General features: G+C 54.3%; 1 protein-coding gene across 9 annotated transcripts in view; it reads left to right on the top strand.

The window, feature by feature from the left end:
• Window positions 1-11,305, top strand: part of KHDRBS3 (KH RNA binding domain containing, signal transduction associated 3) — a 165,152-nt gene extending 153,847 nt beyond the window's left edge. For 4 of the 9 annotated variants that reach the window (XM_021088871.2, XM_085021013.1, XM_085021012.1 and 1 more), the window contains 2 exons: window positions 523-581; window positions 2,417-3,034. In XM_021088871.2, coding sequence (XP_020944530.2) covers window positions 523-581; window positions 2,417-2,508 — 151 coding nt within the window. In that variant the 3' untranslated portion in view covers window positions 2,509-3,034. Of the gene's footprint in view, window positions 1-522; window positions 582-2,416; window positions 3,035-3,962; window positions 4,022-11,053 lie in introns of those variants that run through there. The other 5 variants (XR_014842925.1, XR_014842922.1, XR_014842924.1 and 2 more) reach the window with 2 other exon arrangements.
• The last annotated feature ends 8,950 nt before the right edge of the window (window positions 11,306-20,255 follow it).

Here is a 20,255-nt window from a genome sequence, read left to right as displayed (position 1 = left end):
CCTTGTCGTCACTGTGTTGTACAGTGACGTGCCCAGGGTCCCCGCATCGAGCTTTCTGGCCCGCAGGGTTGTGCTCGGTGGGACAAAAGCCAGGCCGTCCTTCCTGCTCACCCCCGCAGCCCCTCGCACGAGCCCAGCCTGGGCCGTGGAGCACCTGCTGTGACCGTGTCCTCTGCACACACATCACCTCCCACCACAGGTTCTTCCAGCACGGAGTCCCTCTGCGTCCCGGGCACCACACTCAGTCCGTGTGGACCGGCCAGTTGCTGTGGCTAAGGTGTCGGGCACACTTATTGTGAACTAGAGTCGGGGGACCTCGAGAGAGGCCTCTGATAATCCCGATGTCTAAAGCTTCTGTCTTAGAGCTTCGTCTTCTCCGTGGGAATTCCGTTTTTAGCCCTGCCCTTAAGTAATTATCTTTAATTTGTAGACTCCTTCATCGAGGGTGATTTACGCTCTCGGCCAAGTCAGTTCGTCCTAACCGCGTTTTCCTCTTTCTGTGTTTTGTTCTGTCCGGTGCAGCGGGGCCGACTACTATGACTACGGACACGGGCTGAGCGACGACACGTACGATTCCTACGGTGAGTGAATGGCCAGCGTGGACCGGACGCAGAAAGGTCAGAGAGACGCCCTAGATCTCAGCTGAGGGGAAATTCGTACAGGCCTTTTTGACTTGAAACAGCAGCTCGCTCTCAGACCATCAGTGCTTATCTAGCTGTTTCCAGCAGCTCTTTAAGGTTTAAGTTTAATATTTAAAGAGGGCTAAGGACTTGCAGAACGTGGCAGGAGCTGCGATTCGGGGCCGAGATGTTCTGTTTGGGTTGATTTTGCCATGTGCTGATTTTCTCACTTACAGAAGAGTTTGCCAGACTGTAGACACTTGATAGAACGGGTCTCTTTGAAGTGTCTTTGCTTCTTGACAGTAAAGAAAATGAAGAATGGAGACTACAGCTACTGCAGCCCTGGCGCCCCACCTCTCTATCGTAATTTATCCCCAATCTCACGTCGTCTAAAGACGTGGTGGGAGTCATTCCATAGAGATTACGGAAGCGCCAAGCCCGAAGGAGACGTACAGCCCTCTCGGGCTCACGGGGAGACAGCTGAGCTCCACGTGATTCTGTGGGAGCTGCGGGGGATGCTGGAGAGTCCTTGTCCAGAGTCTCAGGCTGCAGAAGGATGACGGTTTTAATTAAAAGAATTGGCGGCAGCAACTTAATGATACCAAGGAGCTCCTTTGCCGCAGGGCAAAGAGATCAGAGAACACGAAGCTTCCATCCAAGCTTCCAGCCTTGGCAAAGCTCTGCTGAGTGCTACTTCATGCCCAGTGCAAGCGAATCAGGATTCTGGTTAATGGATGTTATGACATTTCTGTGAACATAACTGAAAAACCATTTTCCAGTGTTCCTTTGAAGTGCGTTTTGTTGTATCACCTGCCCGGAGCCCTGATGACCACACCTTTGTTGTTGCTGTTGCTGTTATTCGTCACAAACACTTAAAAGAAATACCTTGGTTTGCTGAATGCCGTCTGCTTACATTGATGCAAGTTAGCTTGAGGGAATGACGCTGATTGCCTGTTGGTATCAAAGGAGAGGTCATTTTAAGCATTTTTCCTTCACAGCTTTTTAAAATCGGTCTGTGTGGACACACGGCTTTTCAGTTGCTGTGTGTCGCAGCACGGAGGGTAACTCGTTGCTGTCAGAGACCCGTGGATCACTCGCGGGCAGTCCTGAGGTTGAACGGGCGTTGAATTTCAGGAGCTGGGATGGATGGATGCGTGCATGTCCTTTGCTATAAGAGCCATCGTTGAGTACGGAGTCAGTATTAGGTTGAGTGCAATTTGACGTTATGTCACCAGGGTTATTCACACTTAGGAAGTGTGGCTGAGGCATGACTTTCCCCCCAGTACAGCCTTCGGGGTTTACGCAGAGAAAGGACCTCGGAGAGCAACGCAGCATCTCCCTCCCCGAGCTGTTCCTTCCCATTTTGCGCTCCGGTTTTTTCTCCTTTGCCTTACACCAGTTTTCATATGTGTTTTCTTGGTTTTGCTCTGAGAAGAACTTGGAGTCACCCTTGTTCCCCATCCGTGGCCATCCGTAAATGTCTCCAGTGCCATTTGCTGCTTGGGTCTGTGAGCTTTTGTTACATGGGTGGCAAAGGAAGTTCCTGAAAAGTCTGTCGCCAGTTCAGGCGCAAAAGTTATTAGTCCTCCACGTGGGTAGGTTTTGCCGACGAGATGCCCATTTTGCACTGTGTTTGTCATGTCGTAAACGTGAATCCCTTGGCTGTTGAGTCCATCGGGCGCATGTATCGCCGGTGTGACATCTACCACTGGGTCAGGGCTACGTTAGGTTCTGAGAAGTGAAGCCGGTGGGGTCCAATGCAGTGATCTAACTGTGACTCATCTTGCTGACTCTAGGACAAGAGGAGTGGACTAACTCCAGGCACAAGGCACCCTCGGCGAGGACAGCGAAGGGCGTCTACAGAGACCAGCCCTACGGCAGATACTGATTTGCACTGTCTGATGTTGTCATAGCCACTCTCCACCAGTCCTGTGTACTGTTCAAAGTAATTTTTTTCTATGAACAATCCCTTTTTAAATAAATCAAAATGCTTAAAATCTGAATGGATGGAACTTAAAACTACTTTGTTGAAACATCAACTGGGCAGAAAAAAAAAGACATGTAAAATTTTGTTATTTCTAGTCTGTATATGAAAAAATAGGTCATCAAAAGGAAAAAATAACTTTGATTAACTAGTGTTAAACAAAAAAAATTAGGTTTACTAAATATGTTAATCCATCCTTTTAACATAAGCCTCACCTTTCATTTTAAAGGTTTCCATAGAAATTTAGTTATTTTATCTTTCAGCCGTATGCTAGTTTTTTTTTTTTTTTCTCTTGCCAACATGCGTAAAAAGGGAAGCCAATTTCAAGTGCAAATAATGTGGTATTCTTTTGTAACTCAAGTCTTGAAATGTTCTGTAGTGTTAAGCAAAGTCTCCTCTTGCTTGATACTAAATAAACTTTTGAAAGAAATTTTGTGTGTGTGAGCTAACAATTTCATGTCTTTCTTATTTAAAAAGGCCTTCATAAATAGTCGTAAACAGGGAAAGAATTCATTAACAACGCTTGTCAAGAAAGGGTCACACTAAACATTGTACAACTTATTTAAAATATGGTATAAAATTAAATGTACCATTATCTACTCACCGTAGACCTAAATGCTGTTTAAAGAGGCCAAATGGTATCAAGCTGCTTGAGTGGCACGTTAAAACTACGCAAAACCAAATCTTGTTTAAAAACTGGTTTTAAAATAACTACTGATTTTCTGAAAACGATGTGAACAGTTTTCATCTTGTTGAGCGTTTTTTCACTAGTGCAACTTTGGATTTTTTATGAGACTTTTGGTGCCTTAATGAACACCTCGCTCCATGCTGGAAAAGCACTAAGCAAAAGCTTTTAAAGACATTCTGACTTGACTAATTGAGGTCGCACTCGCCAAGGCTGAGGATGTGTAACCCTTAAACGGTCTTCATTTTCAAAGGTAAATAAATCAAATAAGATTTTAATCTCACTTAATTTATCTTAATATAACTAATAAAACCAGGGAGGTTACAACTTAGCAAGTTTCATTATCCATTTTAGAAAGGTTTTAAGATCACCTAAATTCTCATTTTAAAAAGTTTAATTTGTTTTAGTAATCTAAAAAGCCTTAGTTTAGTCAGTTTAATTGGGGCCAATTATTCCCTATTAAACAAATGTAAAACCTCATAACTAGTTGTGTGTAATACATTATTTGGTTAGTCATTGAGGGCACTTCTTAAAACTGACAAATATTTAATAAAGTTTTGCTTTAATCATGTGGCTTAGGTATGTTTTTAATTGTAGATTATGTAAAATGTTTAAATGTGGTTTCTGGAGGCACTTCCTGCTCTCGGAGTAAAAGCATCTTCTCTTTTGTTAGGACGTGTCGGCCGCCTGGGAAAGTCACGGGAGCCGGTGGTGCCCGGGGAGCAGACAGAGGTAGGTGCCCTCGTTCCCCTTGCGTGGATGTGCGGGGAGGATGAAGACGGTTTCATGCTTGTCTGGAGTCGCACGGAGAACGGCCCATGCTGTCCCCGTCACCAGCACTAGCGGTTATGGCAGGTTAACTTCCCGGATGTGGACAGGTCAGAGCCCATCAGCGCTGTTGAAGCTGCGGAGACGGGAGGCTCCGGCCCCCTCCCTCGGCCAGGCTGGGCCAGACTCGTCCGTGACACGGACGCATCCTCCGGGGGGCAAGTGGGAGAGCAGGTCGCCACACCTGCCGATGCCCTGACCCCAGTTCCGTTGTCGGAAAGTGGACTGTACGTGTTCTCTCTCTATGCACAGGCAGAGCAGTACACAGATGCGCTGGGGGGTTTGGACAATAATTATCTGAGGCTTTTTGCGAAAGTATGATTTTTTTTTAGTGTGATCTTTTGTCCAGTATGGGTTTTGCAAAACACACTATTGCTGTTATTAAGATAAATCTCATCCAGTGTATTTTCTAAAATTGTTTCATAAAATTAAAAAAAAAAAATAGGGGTCTGTGAAGGACAAGAGTCTTGTCAATCTGGTCTTTCTTTTCAGATGGTCTTGTTTTTTCCTGAACCTTCAGAAGCACTGCTTAGGCCCTGAGGTCCAGGGAATCCTGCTTCTTAAAGAGTATTTGTATTTGGGCTCTGCCCCTCCCTGCGTGACGCTGGACACAGCACAGTGAGAACAGTGCTGGTAACTCACACAGTTGTTAGCAAGCCTCCTTAGTAAGACTGCGTTGCCAGAGTGTTTCTTCACCTGGAAAGCGACAGTAACGGGAAGTTTGTCACAGTTGAATATACATGTTGACTGTACGGAAAATATAGAAGCTTTCTTTTTTCTTAATCGCCAAAATTAGTGAAATAATTAAATGACTCTTAGGAAGAAAGTCATTCTCCTCATTCTCGTAAATCAAAATTTGTGTCTTTTGGGGGGGTTGTTCTTTGCTTTATTTTTGGCCTCCCTCATGCCATGTCGAAGTTCCTGGGCCAGGGATCAAACCCGCGCCAGAGCCAAGCCGCTGCAGTGACGATGCACACTGGCTCCTTATTAGTCCGCTCTGCCATCAGAGAACTCCTAAATGTTTGGGGGCTTTTGCGGGGGGCGGGGGGTTGGTGCTTCTTACACAGAAGGGGATATGTTAGATGCTATGCGTGTTTTCAGTTGGTGACAGTATATTGGCATTTTCTTAAGGAACTGGCATGTCAAGTAGTAAGTGTAGCTTTCTCCCATCAGAAATTATAGACAGGTCCCGTGAGGGTAAACCCCGGATAGTCTTTAGAGCTAATTCTTAGGAGTGGTTCAGGTTTGTGCTTATTTTCATTTTGCAAAGTCAGCGCTGTGAGGCAGAAGCTCGGGGAGCCCCTGGGCTGCAGCTTAGACGGGCAGCCCCCTCCCGTCCCCGGGGCCCGGGGCCCGGGGCCCTGGGCCTCGCGCCCAGGTCTTCCCCTCACCCTCCTCCTCCGCCTCCCCGCTCGGGATTCATCTGTGTTCTCCTTCGACGGCATCTGCCGAGCGCCGAGTCCCACCCCAGACACCAGGAGACACCGGGAGCACAGTGGCCGTGGGACACGGACCTTAGGCTAAAGTAACCCGTAGTCGAGCGGAGTGGTGACCGTCCCACCAGACTTGCCGTCCCTGTGTCTCTGCCCAGAACGGGGCCCGGCCGTCAGGCCTCCGCCAGGCTGTTCACCAGCCAGACCCCGACCCTCCGGGCTCTCTGACCCTGCTCGTGCCCAGTCCTCATTGTGGGGATGCGAAGGCCTTCCTAGCACTTAGATGGCTTACACATCACCGTTATGACATGTGCCTAATCGCGTGCCATCGCGACTTCATTGAAGCCTCCCAGCGATAGAAGGCGAGTGCCGTCTCGTCTTACAAAGGAAGATGCTTCCACGTCCGGAGGTGACGTCACCATGCCCGCCCCAGGCCCTGCAACTGGTGGAGCCAGCTTTGAAGCATCCTCCCTGACCCAGAGTCTGGTGCCTAATCATGCTGTCGCACTGGTGGTTCCCTGGGCTGGCGCTGCCCCCATAGGTTAAAAGATCCTTAAGGACGGGGCTAGTTTTTGTTCCCTTGCATTCCTAGAAGTCAGTCCCTCAGCGCCGAGGGTTGGCTGGACACTGTCACTGATAACCACCCCCTTCTGTCTGTCCCACCCTGCCCCAGACTCCTTCCTGGAGAGCCTCTTTGACTGTCGTTAGGTTCTGAATCTTCCTTTGTTCAAGTCATCCCACGTTGAGTCAGTGCCACTGGTTTACTCAGACACACGGGCCGAGCGTCCATTGTGCTGCCGACAGTGGAAGGACCATGATGACAGCACAGCAGTCTGCCGGGCAGTGGGCGAAGAAGGTGCCCCTAGGGCCAGGACAGATGTAGGCGTCTGGAAGAGCGGGGACGCCAGGCAGGGTGGGTGCAGGCGGGAAGGGTGCCCGCAGGGGGGTTAGGACCACGTAGCGAGGGTCTTCTCGGAAGCAGTCACGTTTAGCAGCTGTGTGGCCTTCAGTAAGTTACTTAACCTTTCTGAACGTCCATCTCAAGTTGCCCCATCCCCCAAATGGGCACATTAACAGTATCTACTTCAGTATTGCCCTGAATTTTAGAAGCATGCCTGGCCCCACCTGGGTATTTGCTCTTGTCTGTCCCTTTATGTAAATGTTTGGAATCATAAGAAAACAGTTATCTAGGAAACTCCAGTCACGGTAGATCGTTAGAGAAGGTGAGGGGCGATGCTGTCTGCGTGAGAGGGGACTCGTGACGCAGGGTCTCGCAGGTCCCGCCAAGCAGCTCAACGCGGTGAACCCACTCAGAAGGCACAGCATCCGCTGCACCTTTGAGCTTTGCCCTGCTGACACCCGCAGGCAGATGTGGCGCTTTTTTTCAGTCTATCTTCCAACAGGAACTTGGTGCAGACCTGTTCGCACTGGTTATTGATCCCACAGCCGGGCCGTGGGCGCCTTGAAGAACGGGGGCCCTCACCTTTCATGCTCTCGTTCCACCTCTTCGCACAGCCTTCTTCACCCTAAGCAGCTAGCACGTCAGCGAATGGGAGAGAGGGACACTGTCAGTGTGGCCGTGATTCCTCGCGGGCCGCGTTAGGAACGGCCCGCAGAGACCCAAAAAGGAAGGGAAAAACATGGCTTAAACAGTGTTGCAATTCAGACAGTCTCACCTGAAATGAGTGGCTCTGGTCACTGTGTACAGGACGGGTCCTAGAATTTAAAACTGATGACCTGAATTGAAATGTCGTCGAAAATCCGATTAACCAACTAGAGCCTCTTTACAGGGTACATGTGATAAGTAGAAATAATAAAGTTTGTGATTTCTTATTATGCAAGTCAAACCCGTTTATATTGATACACTAGTCATATTGATGTATCTTGTAGGGGTAGAAAGAGAAGAATCCATCATTATGTTTAAAATAACAATCTCCGTTCTACTTGATTCTGTTTCCATCTCTGCAAAAGGTTGTAGACCACTGTAAAATCTGAATTGCTTCCTCCCTTATCTAGTGGAAAATCCTATCCAGTTGAAATTGATTCCAAGTGGGGTTCTTATTCCAAGAACCTCGCTGTCTCTCTCAGTGATCAGCACACAGTTGCTAAAATTGTCTTTCTTGACTTGGTGCGAGTCCTCCCATGGCTCCCAGGACATATGCCCTTGTCCTGCCTGCCCTCCAGCCTTGCTGTGGGATCCCCTTCGTGGAGCTTCGATGTCCGCGCCATTCTCTGCCTGAAACCACATTTTCTGACCCCTCTTGCCCCGCTCCCCGCACAGCTAGGCGTAGACAGTCTGTGCACCTTGGGAGTGAAACCCGAAGCAGTGGCTCCCCCAGGAAGGCTTCCTTGGCCCAGAGGCCCTCAGCCCCTCCCGGAGGCCCCCGGGGCTCTGAGTCTGCAGAGCAGGGTCCCGAGCTTGCCCGCTTCCTCCACCCCCAGCAGGGTGTGAGCATCCCCAGTACGGGTACCGTCTCAGCCCGGGACGTGGTGAGGAGAACGAAGGAGGTGGCACAGTGTCTCCTGGTTCAGGATAGTGGCTAAGACTTCATCCACCTTATCAGGTCAAGTTAGAGTCATCCTTGCATTGGAAGAGGATTTGACAGCTTATTCAGTGTCATTGTTCATGTATACGCGTATGTAAGAGCTCACTTGACCTTCGTGGCAAGATCCAGGCTCCCCCCCCATCTCTGCCTCCGCAGGAGTGGAGGTTTGTCTTTCTCACCAGCCGCACAACTTCGGGCTCTTTAAAGACGGAAGTACGTCTCCCTTGACTTCGTCCAGATCCCAGCGTGGTGCGTGGCCCAGAGCAGGGACCAGCAGTGCTGACCGAGGGGCAGATGACCCGTGATCCGTCCGATACTGACACCCAGCGCTTGGCATTATTAGTTTGGCTTATTGGTGGAAATGCGGCATTTGCTTCTGTAACCACCAGCTTTTTCGGGAGAAAAGGCGACTCTGGTTATTTGCTAGGTAACATGTGGGCTTGGTACAAAATCCAAAACTTTGGAAAGGGTACCTGAAAAGTTGGTCTTACTTCCCACCCCTGCCCTCAAACGCCCAGAAGCAGCTGTTGGTATTGGGGGTTTTGTCTTTTCAGAGAGAGTCAGTCTGTGCAGAGGCAAAGCATCCTGTTCCTAATTACTATGGGTTTTACATCCAGAGCAGTACATGCTTCTCTCCCTCCCTTGCTGCACTGTAGACTGTCTTTGAATTCATTTTCTGTCATTTCAAACCTGTAAAGCTGTTTTTCTTTTTATTGGCTGAATAATATTTACATGAATGAACCGTCCTTTCAACAACTGTTGACAGACCTGTGGTTTTGCGTCCGGGGTTTTGCACGCATTCGAGGCAGCGCTAGAAGCATAGCCTTCCGTCCGATACTCTGCACACGGGTAGACATCTGTAGAACAGTTTCTAAAATAGATTTGTCGAGTCATTACCATTGTACAGTTAACTACCGTGGTGTCCCGTGGAGGTGATGGTGTATGTACCGTAACACGCTCTTCCGAAGGGAACCTGGCCCCGAATGCTGTGCTGTCCATCCCTGTATACACCTGTTAGCACCTAGGGCCACATGGAAAACTCATCTCTGCTAAGCGGGTTCACAGGGGCGCTGACACCTGGCGGGCACGCCGGAGGCTGGGTCCCTGTGTGGGTGAGTGAGGCCGCGCAGGCGGGCTGCATCCTTGAGGACACGTCTGAGCGCTCGTGTGCAGACACACGTTAAAGATGGTCACAGGGGACCCCTCCACAGACGCCCGTTGGCCTCCCTCACTCCCCGAACCTGTTCTCATGAGCACACAGACCCTAGGGGCCGGCCCTGTGCTCAGTGCCGTGGACACGGGGGAGGGAGAGGCCTCGGGCTTGAGGGACCCAAGGCAAGTCAAACCCGTTTATATTGATACACTAGTCATATTGATGTATCTTGTAGGGGTAGAAAGAGAAGAATCCATCATTACGTTTAAAATAACAATCTCCGTTCTACTTGATTCTATTTCCATCTCTGCAAAAGGTTGTAGACCACTGTAAAATCTGAATTGCTTCCTCCCTTATCTAGTGGAAAATCCTATCCAGTTGAAATTGATTCCAAATGGGGTTCTCATTCCAAGAACCTCGCTGTCTCTCTCAGTGATCAGCACACAGTTGCTGAAGTTATCTCTCTTGACTTGGTGCGCGTCCTCCCATGGCTCCCGGACATATGCCCTTGTCCCGCCTGCCCTCCAGCCTTGCTGTGGGATCCCCTTCGTGGAGCTTCGATGTCCGCGCCATTCTCTGCCTGAAACCACATTTTCTGACCCCTCTCGCCCCTCTTGCCCAGGCGACGGGCCCCAGCCGGCCCTTCCGTCCACCGTGTCTCTACCTGAGTGGAGCCTGCCTGTCCTGCGGCGTCTTCTGTCTTGACTCGGAGGGCACGGGCTGATGGCACCCAGGTGACAGACGCCTAATTCTTCCTGCGGGTTCAGTCCCCCAGGAAGCCCTTGAGGCTCAGGACCAAGTCCCTCATGTGTGACTTGGAGCACTTAGTCCTCAAGCCGTATCGGCAATATACCTGATTGGTTAAACGATGCCCCAATTAATAGTCACTGTATTAGCTGTTTACCGTTTTAGAGTAAGAGCCTTTAAAATATCAGTTGTGTCTGGCTGGTCCTGGCACACTGGTGCCAGGAGAGGCAAAGGCAGAGGGGGTGCAGAGGAACAGGCCACCCATCTGCGGAAGGGCGGGGTGGGGATCAGAGCAGAAGTGACCCGAAGAGGGTTTTCCAGTCACGTCGAAATCTTGACGCAGACGAGGAGGAACGCGTCGGAGGTGACAGCAGGTGGCTGCAGGTCGGGGAGGCGGGTGTGCTGACCAGGGCAGGAAGGGGCCAAGGAAGGTGTCGCTACCAGGGGAGGGAGATGCTGGAGGCGAGGGAGGGTCCCCAAGCCCAGGCGTCTGTGACCAGGTCTCTGGGGAGAAAGCCTGGTGACGGTCCCTTCTCCCACGATGGCGGTTTGTTTCCTTTCCGCTTGCCGCCTGGGTTTTGAAATGATTTTGTTGTAATTAGCCCGTCAGAATCTATTGAAATGTATTGTTTAGTGTTAATTAAATCTTTTAATGTATCTGGAAAAAAATAAAAAACCCATCTGAAAGTTGAGTCTTTTCTCGGGTGACAGGAAGGCAAGGATGGTGTGTCACTGCGGAGCCGTAGGAGGTCATGGCACGTTGTGATGTGGGAAGTGCCACGTGGAACAGCAGAGTGGCCATTTGGAAAGCAGGCGTGGATGTCGTCACGGACAGTGTTGTGGCGGCATCGTGCTGTTTAATCACTCCTCTGCCTTGTGACACAAGCATTTTATGTCCTTGATTTCTACAGTGGCATTTTGCCTTGTTTTACATAAATACTCTTATTTCTATTACATTTCAGCTTGCCTGCCTCCTTTGCCTAAATCCCGCCATTCCCAACAGAGCATAAGGAATTATACCTTGATGTACACACATGTATTTCCTTCTCTCTTTCAGGAACTTTCCTTCCAATTATGGACTGCTTAAGAACGGTCAGCTCACCATCGTGCCTCGTCAGGAAATGAATTCGCTTGGGAACTTGAAAATCATCCTTTTTAGGGAATTTTGTTTTATAAAATGTTTTATAAAACGGTATGCTTTTTAATTTGGAAAGCCTGTTAAAAATAGGGGGAAAGAAAATCTTGCTGTCTCCTAGTAACAGAAAACAAATGATTTGTGTATTACTAATAAAGGCTGCCCATTTCAGTCTCTCCTGCTTTCATATAAACCTAGGAAAACAGTCTTGCTTTCTCAGCCCAGCTGTAACTTCTACACACTTGAGAACCATGTGTGGCTGCAGCTCACTGCAGGAAGTCGAGACTCGGCACATACTCCAGATTCGAGAGTGATTTCTCCGTCTCAGTTATGGACCAATGGGTATGAAAGTCTGATGCCACAAGTACTCGGCCACGTGAACGGCGACGTCTAAAGGCTTCTGCGGGAAGCAGGGTGGCACTGCCAGAACAGAAGCCTGATGGTCGTGCCTCTAGTTGGCTTTGGAACGTAACGGTCACTACCCCCGTGGACGGTATCACTTGGCTCCCCCCTTTCATCACTTACTGGTGCTTTGTGAATTTGCTTCATACACCCCGGGAGGGTGTGTTTTATTCCTCCTGCCTCTAGAAGCTCACGCATCACGCTTCCCAGGTCTTGGAATTTCCAAGACAGTCTTATGCTTTGTTGAATTGTCACTTGGTACCTCAAAGACGCATTCCCTCAAGACAGTCATCTTTATAGGGGACCGTCTTGGGAACGTTGTGTGAGCCACAGGACGTCTGACAGATGTGCTCGTCCCTATCCCCACACCCGAAGACAACACGACTTTCTACTCCCGCCTCTTGAACGTCCACGTTTGTCAGAGACACGTTCCTCCATCTCAGAAGGGCAGGGAGTAAGGGCCGTGTCCCAGAGAGCCTGGTGCCACGGCTGTGAGGGTGTGGGTACCCTCCAGTCTCCACGCACCCCGCTGTGGCCTCAACCCTAGACAAGTATGGTCGGTCTTGAGGACATAAGCCAGGTGGTCCTACGTGCAGAAGAATTTGAGCTCCCTTTTGGCCTGTAGCCTTGTCACCTGAATCAGTGACACAAAGTCACCCTCATCCTTTGCTGCCTGTGCCACTTAATTCTTTGCACGCATGTGTCCTGAGACCTCCTACCTGCTGGGCGTCCCTGCACATGAGAGCACACAGGGCAGAGAGCAGGGGGGTCCCTCATCCAGCTGATGTTCTGGTGGGAGGAGCCAGACCGTCACCAGCAAAGGACACCTGGTAGTGACAGAGCCGGGGGCGCTGAGGCAGTCCCGGAGGGGCTGGCAGAGGAGTGAGGAGGTGTGTTAGCCGGGACTTAGAAAAGTGAGGAGCTATGTCGAGACACTAACAGGTGCCAGGATCCTGAGAAGGGAGCATGAGGGCTGGAGGAGCCCTAGGGTGCAGGGCAGACCTAGCGGGTGAGCAAGGGGCGAAGGCTGAAATGAGCCCAATTAGTTTCCATGAGGACACGGGTTTGATTCCTGGCCTCGCTCAGTGGGTTAAGGATCTGGCATTGCTGTGGCTGTGGTGGAGGCCAGCAGCTGTAGCTCTGATTGGACCCCTAGCCTGGGAACCTCCATAAGCTGTGGGTGTGGCCCTAAAAAGACAAAGGGGAAACAAAATGAAGTCGGGGAGGGCCATCTCTGCGCTTGACTCAGTGGAGCTGCTGGGTACACTGCTTGGAGGAGTAATGAGATGCAGCAAAGATTGCAACAGCGATGTGGGCACCACCTGGAGAAGAAGCTGGAGGAGCACAGTGGCCCGTTAGAGACCCGGAGTGAAGGGGAGGGAACGCCAGCCTGGCCTGGGTGGTGACCCTGCAAGTCCTAGGACTGGCCAGTCTTTAGGTGGCCTTAGAGAACAGAGGCGGTCCACAGGTTGGGTGTGGGGCCAGAAAAGTTGGATGATGCAAAGATTCTGATCTAGAACCACTGGAGAAGTGGAGTCACCTCTTTCCGAGGCAGGAAGATCGTAGCAGGGACTGTAACGTTGAAGACAGAGCCCTGGAATTGAGAGATGGCGGCTGGAGACGGGACGGGCCAGCCCTCGGGACAGCGACGTCACGGGGGTACCGTCCGGAGTGGACCTCAGGGGACACAGCGCGCGTAGGAGTTGGCGAGCCGGCCAAGGAAGGAGCTGCCAGGAGGTGACAAGAGCACCGCGCCCTGCCCTCGAAGGCACGTGTCGAAGGGGTTTCCTGGAGGGACACAAACGACCCTGCGCTGCAGGAGGAAGAAGACTGGACGCAGGAGGCCCGCGGAGGCCACAGTGGCCACGCTTCAGAGCGAGGCTGCTTCAGCACAGGCAGCCGGACACGCCCTGAGGTTTAGGTTCCACTCAGGTTTTGTGCAGTGAAGCTGGTTTTGGTCGCCACAGTTGGGTTCCTCCTGGACGGTCCATCTTCTTAGCAGCAGCTTTCAAGCAGGGCAGGCTGAGGACCAGTCTATTTGATTTTAAAGGATCTGAGCAACTTCCTATGGTTTTCAAAGTAACAGCTGAGGGCTCTATCGATGTGCATTTTACCGCATCCATCCTTTAGAGCCAGCTTTTTAAAGGGAGGCCTGTGTGCAGAGGTCAGAACCGCGGCCGCCTCGCCGAGGGAGTTCTGCTCCTCCAAGGGTCCTGCCTTCGGTGGGACTAGAATCTTGTGCAAAGTGACCCAGGCCAGGCTTTTCGCGGTGCATGATGGGAAGCTCTGGCACAGTGATGCTTCTGTGCAGAAACTAACAGCTCCTTATCCGTGTTCCTGCTCTGGGGTGCCTTCTAGAGTGTCCGCTCACCACAGCCCTCCCCCAGCCGCCCGGCTCTGGCCTCTTGCCCGGGGCTCACGTCTGTGCCCACACAGCTGCCTTCAGCCAGCACCTGCGTGCGCAGCCTGTTCCAGGTGGCCGGCTGGCCTTGCTCTGCCCTTGCCCCACATGCTCGTCGTCTAGATTGTCCCTTGGTTTGGCTCAGGGAGGTGGCCTGTCACAGCGCTTCTGAGTCCAGCCTCTGCGGCACAGTGGCCGCTACCTGCCTGCACTAGTGTGTCACTGCTGGGTAACCCGCCATCCCAGGACTTAGCTGTTTAAAAGAATAAACATTTACAAGGTCACACATTTCCCCAGGGTCGGGAATCTGGGACACGTTCTGGCCCAGAGTCACGAGGGCGCAACCTGTCAGCAGGGGCTGCGGTCACTCAAGGCTCTGCTGGCCGGGGCTGCTGGGGGGAGGGAGGCTCCAGCCCTGTCCCACGGGCCCCTCTGCACGTGTCCTCACGACCTGGCAGCTGCCTCCCTGCAGAACAAGTGGTCCAAGTGGGAGAGTCCTCCAGTGAGGCAGCCAGACACACACCCCGACCTCAGAAGTAATGTGACATCCCTTCCTCCTCACGCCGGTGGCCCTGGCACAGGGCGGTGACTGCACAGGGTGGGCCATCTGGGAGGCTGGCTCCTACGGGGTGGTGAGTTACCTGACACCCCTGTGCCTTAGCATCCTCACCTATGAGGTGGGGAGAGTGGTGGCTCCCTCAGGGGGGTTGTCCAGTGAGGCCTGGCACGAGGTCAGCTACTGACTGTGATGGAGCGAACCCTGACGCACGCATGCGCACAGAGGCACAGCCCGGGGGGGATGTGGACACCGCCCCCTCCCCCTTGTCCGAAGATCCTCAGCCTTTGTTTCTGTGGTAGTGACCTCCCAAGGGCACCTCCCTGCCACAGCCACCGAGACTCAGGCACCCAGGGAAAGGTCTGCCCCACCTTGCCCACCAGCAGCTGGCACCTGGAACCGTGGCCTGTCTGGGCTCTGCCTCGACTTGTCTGACCAACGGGGAGCCAGGGGGTGACCCAGTGACTCTTCCACCCATTTCGCCCAGTATCGGACCACTGCGTTCCAGACAGAGGCGCCCCCAACCCGGGTGTGGTGGGTAACCCCTGAGGTCCCATCACCTGGGACCCCCGGCGCTTCTCCAGAGCAAGGCCCATGTTTCCAGGTTTGCGGTCACCTGCACAGGGCACAGGAGCTGACAGAGAAGGGCGGGCTGGCGCTCACCTGGGCAGGAAGATCACAGGCGCCTTCTCAAAACAGAGCCCCTTTAGATGGTTAACTGAGCCGGGGGCGGTACTGCTGCTGGACAAGATGCAGGGCAGTCTCCCCAAACCAGCCCTACGATGTGCTAATTCCCCTCCCGAGGCCGTGCCCAGGGCCCTGCAGCTGCCCCGTGGAGGTGGGGGCGGGGGGGGGGGGGGAGTCAATGTCAACACAACACCCAGAGGGAGTCGGGTGGATCTGCTTTGCGGGCAGGAGATGCACGATTTCCAAAGATGCCAAAAGAGGACGCAAAGGTGAGATCCAAACTCTTCCAAAGAGAGACACGAAGGGCAAGTTCACCAGGGCAGCCGAGTCCCAAGCCATCTGGGATCCGAGGCCGCCACAGCGCCGTCTGCAGAGCTGCCCCCGGGGAAGCTTCAGGCCCAAGAAAGTCCCCGGAGTGTAGACCCTGTGGCGGCCTCTCAGCCCAGAGGCTCTGGGTTGGGAGGGATCCCAAGTTCACGGTGAGAAGCCACGGACCCTCTTCCTAACGAACACGTGCCTCGTCCACCACTGCTGAGCCCCACAGGCCTGGTCCCCGCGAGGCTTCCTTCCCCGCTGAGCGGCTCCAAGTGGTGCAGCTGCATCACAGAATCTTGCTTCCCCAGGGAGTCTTTTTTTCCTGCACGTCAAGCGTAGCGGATAATTTAGGTCACACTGTAGACGCCTTAGAGAAATGTCTTCCACGTTAAGCAGCGCCGAGCCCCGCGCCTCTTCTCTCTGCTTCTGACTTGCCAGCAGCGTGTTCCCTCTGTCCCCGTGTTTCAGGTTATTTCCGTCTAACACCAAACAACTCCGCACGATTACCTAGGTCTCTGACTGCCTGGTAAAGCAGGTGACCGACCCCTCAGCCTGCCTTCGACGTGCTCGCCCCAGTCCCCACCACTCTCTATCACCCCCCACCCAGCCGGCTGCAGGCATTTGCTGGTAGCTATTTGGCCTCGTTTGCTGGTTGCATTTGACGACCACAGCCCAAGTGATAGGCTGTGTCCCATATTCTCTGCCGTGTGGCCGAGGGAATCCGGTTTGCTGAAAAAGTCTTGACTCCAGCCCCTGGATGTCCCACCAGATGGCCGCTTGCCTCCTTCAGTGAAACACACTCTGGTGCCCGGCTCCTGGCTCCCTGTGAGCTCAGCAGGGGACGGCGTGGGGACGGCGTTGGGACGGGGCTCAAGAGGAGCAATGCCTCGTCCAGATTCCCGCGGGGATGGGCCGTGGATGGTGGCTGCCCCCCGCCTCACTGACAACCTGGCAGGTGGAGAGGACAGTCCCCAGCCCAGGACTTGGTCAGGAGCCTCCTCTACCTCCCCTCGGCCACACAGCCCCTGCGGGTGAGGAAGGAGGGGCCTGCCACCCTGGCCACAGGTGGCAGAAGAGCCACCATCTGAGCAGAAGCCTAATACAAAAAAAAAAAAAAAAAAAAAAAAAAAAGAAGCTGAGCCTCCCCCCTGCCCGACCTCTGCCGGCACCACGCAGCCCCCACCTCCCCATGTCCAGCCCCTCTGACACCCGGTGGCTTCTCTCAACCTGCAAGTTCTCCTTCTCAGACTTTGTTCAAGGCTGCTCAGAGCCTGAGAGGCAGGAGCTTGGGGCTCCCAGGACCCTCTCCTTGCTGAGGCCCGACTCCCCCTCCCTCCCTTCTCAGAGGCACCAGAGACCACCCGACCCTCCTCCGTCCTAAAGAGCCAGTCCCCTGGACCACTGCCAAAGGGCTCCACCAGGCCCAGGGCAGGTGCTCGCAGGTGTGTGCGGGGGGGAATGGATGTTGGGGGGTGGGTGTGAGCGTATGACCCCAGGCAAAGAGGCACATCATGGACCCATCCCAGCCTGGACCCCGGAACCGGTGAAAAGCAGGGGCAGCGTCGGAGACAGGGGTGTGGCCCCCAGCAGCCACGGCCTGAACCGCCCCAGGCGCCACTGCCCTGCTTGGAGCCCAGGTCCACGTTTGCAGGGCCTAGTCCTGCAGGGGTGCTTCTAGAACGCATAGGCCTCAGGACCTGGTCGTTGTCACCGGGAAGGAGGAGGCTGGAAGGGGGGAGCCAGGATCAGGACCCGGGTGATTGGGATCCTGACACCGGCTGTGCGGGGCCCATGGGACCAGTGTGGTGGCAGTTCCACGAGGGCTCTCCTCCCTATGACATGAGCCACAGCGACAGAGGGCAGAACCCTCTGAACCCAGCGGGCCCGGCAGGCTGCCTTGGGGGGGTCCGGGCCCAGAGTGAGCTTCCCAGGAGAGGGGCGGGCAGGTGGGGGCTGCCCTCCCCGGGTCCCTCTACGACGCCCAGCACACGGCACTTGTCTCGATGCTCCCATGGACGTGACGTGGTCCTCGAGATCTGGACGAATCCCCTGAGACGCCCCGTCGCCCTCTCAGCTCTCCCGCTCCCCGCCCCCGCCCCCTGGTTTGGGGACAGTCCTGCACCCCTCGGAGCGCCGGGTCCCTCAGTGGACACACTGGGATGAGCTCACCAGCCTCCTGGGGGCTGTTGAAAGAATCCAAGGGAAAGCAGGTGAGGCTGGAAGCAGGTTCAGGGCTGAGCCAGGACCCAGGGGCGGCGGCAGCCCAGGCGGGCCCGGCCTTGACCTGCGGCCAGGGTCGAGGAGGGGCCGGCTGCTGGAGAAGCACAGACGCGAGAAGGCCCCCGCTCCCGGGAGGGAGCAGGCACTGTCTGCTCCATAATCACTTTCTATTTTTAGAGGCAGCACCTCTGTGACCTGCTTTGTAAATAGATGCTTCACAGAATTGAGGGGCCGCGCTGGGGTGAGAGGAGGGGCGGGGGTGGGGGGCGCCAGGGCCCAGCTTCCCCCCACCTCCAAGATGAAGGCTGGAAGAAGATCCACGAGGGGGGAGAGGGCTGAGAAGCCCCCGGCCTCACCCCCTCTCCTGGGGCCACTTTGAGAGTGTTCGCTGCGAACGAGTTGTGTGCTGGGTTTTAGGAGAATTGTGGTCGTGCAGCTGAAAGGCAGGGAGAAGCGGCAGCCGCCCAGGCAGCCCAGCAGGATGAAGAGGGGATCAGGCCAAGATCCGGGACTGAAAGGGATGACTTCTTCTCACGGCCACTTCCCGGGGCTGGGGCTGCGCTGGGCGCCTGGGACAGCGTGTGTGCAGTAACCCGGATCCCCAGTGACCCCGAGAGCTGGGCCCGTGTTCCCACTTCAATCCTGGGGGACTTGCCCTCCCAGCTGCTGATCTGCCCCGGATCCACACAGGCTGGGGCCAGAGCCGGGAGGCAGGCCCCCTCTGTCCGGCTCCTAATGGACCGCATGTCCCCGCACCTGGCATCTGGCTCTGATGACAAGGGAGGGGCCGTGGCGGGTGCCCCCTGTGGGCCAAGAGGCTCAAGGACAGATATGCCTTCCCTGCCCAAGATCCCCTGGTCAGCATGAGTGGCCTGAGGCCGAGGAGGGCAGAGCCCAGGCCAGGAGGGCCAGGAGGCCCTGGACGCCAACGTGGACAAAAACAAACTTCTCAGGGACAGGCACACCTGGGCAGGCCTTCCGTGTCCAGGTGGGTTTTTCTGGATCCATCCTCAAGGCCGCCTGAGAGGCCTGTGCTTTCCTTCCCCACACTGTGGGCTCTTGGAACGTTCTAGTGAGCTGACTTGGTTCACCGAGCTCCAGCTGCCTCGTGTGGAAATGGAGAGACTGCTGTGATCCTGCCACATCCAACTGCACTGTGGGTTCTGGGGTTCGTGGGACCATCCTGTGTCCAGCCTGAGTCATGGGCTGGGGGCGGGGACAGGGAGGTGGGGGCTGGGTGGACCTGCAGCCCCAGCGCCCCCCACCCCCACTCTCACCCGGCTTCCCAGATCCGCTCCCACGTAAACCACGTGCACCCAGGTCCTTATTGCAGGGTTGGCTTTGGGGGGAACCCAAACTGTGGTCGACAGAATAACGCCTCCCAAGCATCCGTGCTCTGATCCCCAGAACGTGACTCTGTTACCACCCATGGCGAGAGACTCGGTATGGGACTAGATTACGGCGCTGGAGAGGAGATTCGCCCGGATTCTCCAGCGGGGCCCACGTGATCACAAGGGTCCCCAGAAGTGGCTCAGAGAGAGGGGACGTGAGGGCGGCTCCAGAGGTCCTTGAGCTGGAGGAAGGCCGTCTTTCGGCTTCTACCTGAGCTAGTCTGGCTCACAAGGTCAGCGCCCAGCCCAGGGAGGCAGCCAGAGCCCTGGTTGTTGGTCTGACTTCGTCTGACTTCATCTGGCTTCCCTTGGCCTCGGGCATCTTGATAGGCGGTGGGGGTGGGGGCGGGCGGAGGGGAGGACGTTGGTGGTCACCCTGGGCTCCCAGCCACCGCTCAGCTCCTCACTAGGAGAAACGCACCAGGAGGGGACACAGCCACCCGTGCACAAGCTCGGGGTGAAAGTTCATTATTAACAGAAGCCACTACCTTCCCAGGACCCAGAGAGCAAGCTTTCCCCGAGGAGAAGCTGTCCTCCTGTCTGTGGGCCCCCAGGGCCCAGAGTTCATGCACACGGGGTGGGCACATGGCAGGGACCCCCTCTCCCCACCCCGAGCTCAGTGCACCTGCCCCGAATGACAGGTACCTACGAGGGAAAGAGAGCCCCCTTTAAAAACTATGTCTGTGTCCTCTTTCCTTATCTGTTCATTTATTTATCATCTATAGTCCATCTGCCCCTCGGAAAGGACTGGGGGAGGCTTACAATGTTAAAGCAGGTCTAAAAAGAGCCAAAAAACAAAAACACTCTACACAAAATAAAGACCACTTAAAAGCAGCAGCGGAAAGAAAATACATGTACCAGGTACTTGGGCTGAAAGTCCCTTCTGCCTCTGAGCTGTCAATTTGGCTCCTAGGTGCCCAGGGGAAGGAGCAGGAGGGGCACTGGTTAGGCCACCTGGAGGCTTAGTTCTCAGAGCCCAGGGGAAATCACGGCTGCGGTCCCCCCTCCCCGGTTCCTCGTGATTTTGAGGGCGGACAGTAACGGTACCCAGTGCCCGGCAGATGTTTAATCCCACAGGTCACGGCTGTGTCAGCAGCAGCTGGGGGAAACGCGTGCCCCGAAGACGGCGTGATGGGTGATGGTGGTTACATG

This window comes from Sus scrofa, chromosome 4 (genome assembly GCF_054392235.1).
Source record: "Sus scrofa isolate SSC_HxYL_T2T_F1_AM1 chromosome 4, Sscrofa_HxYL_maternal_Yorkshire_Landrace_v2.0, whole genome shotgun sequence".
Lineage (NCBI taxonomy): Eukaryota > Metazoa > Chordata > Mammalia > Artiodactyla > Suidae > Sus > Sus scrofa.
The sequence above is the reverse complement of the archived record's forward strand: the minus strand, read 5'-3'. Positions and strand labels throughout refer to the sequence as shown.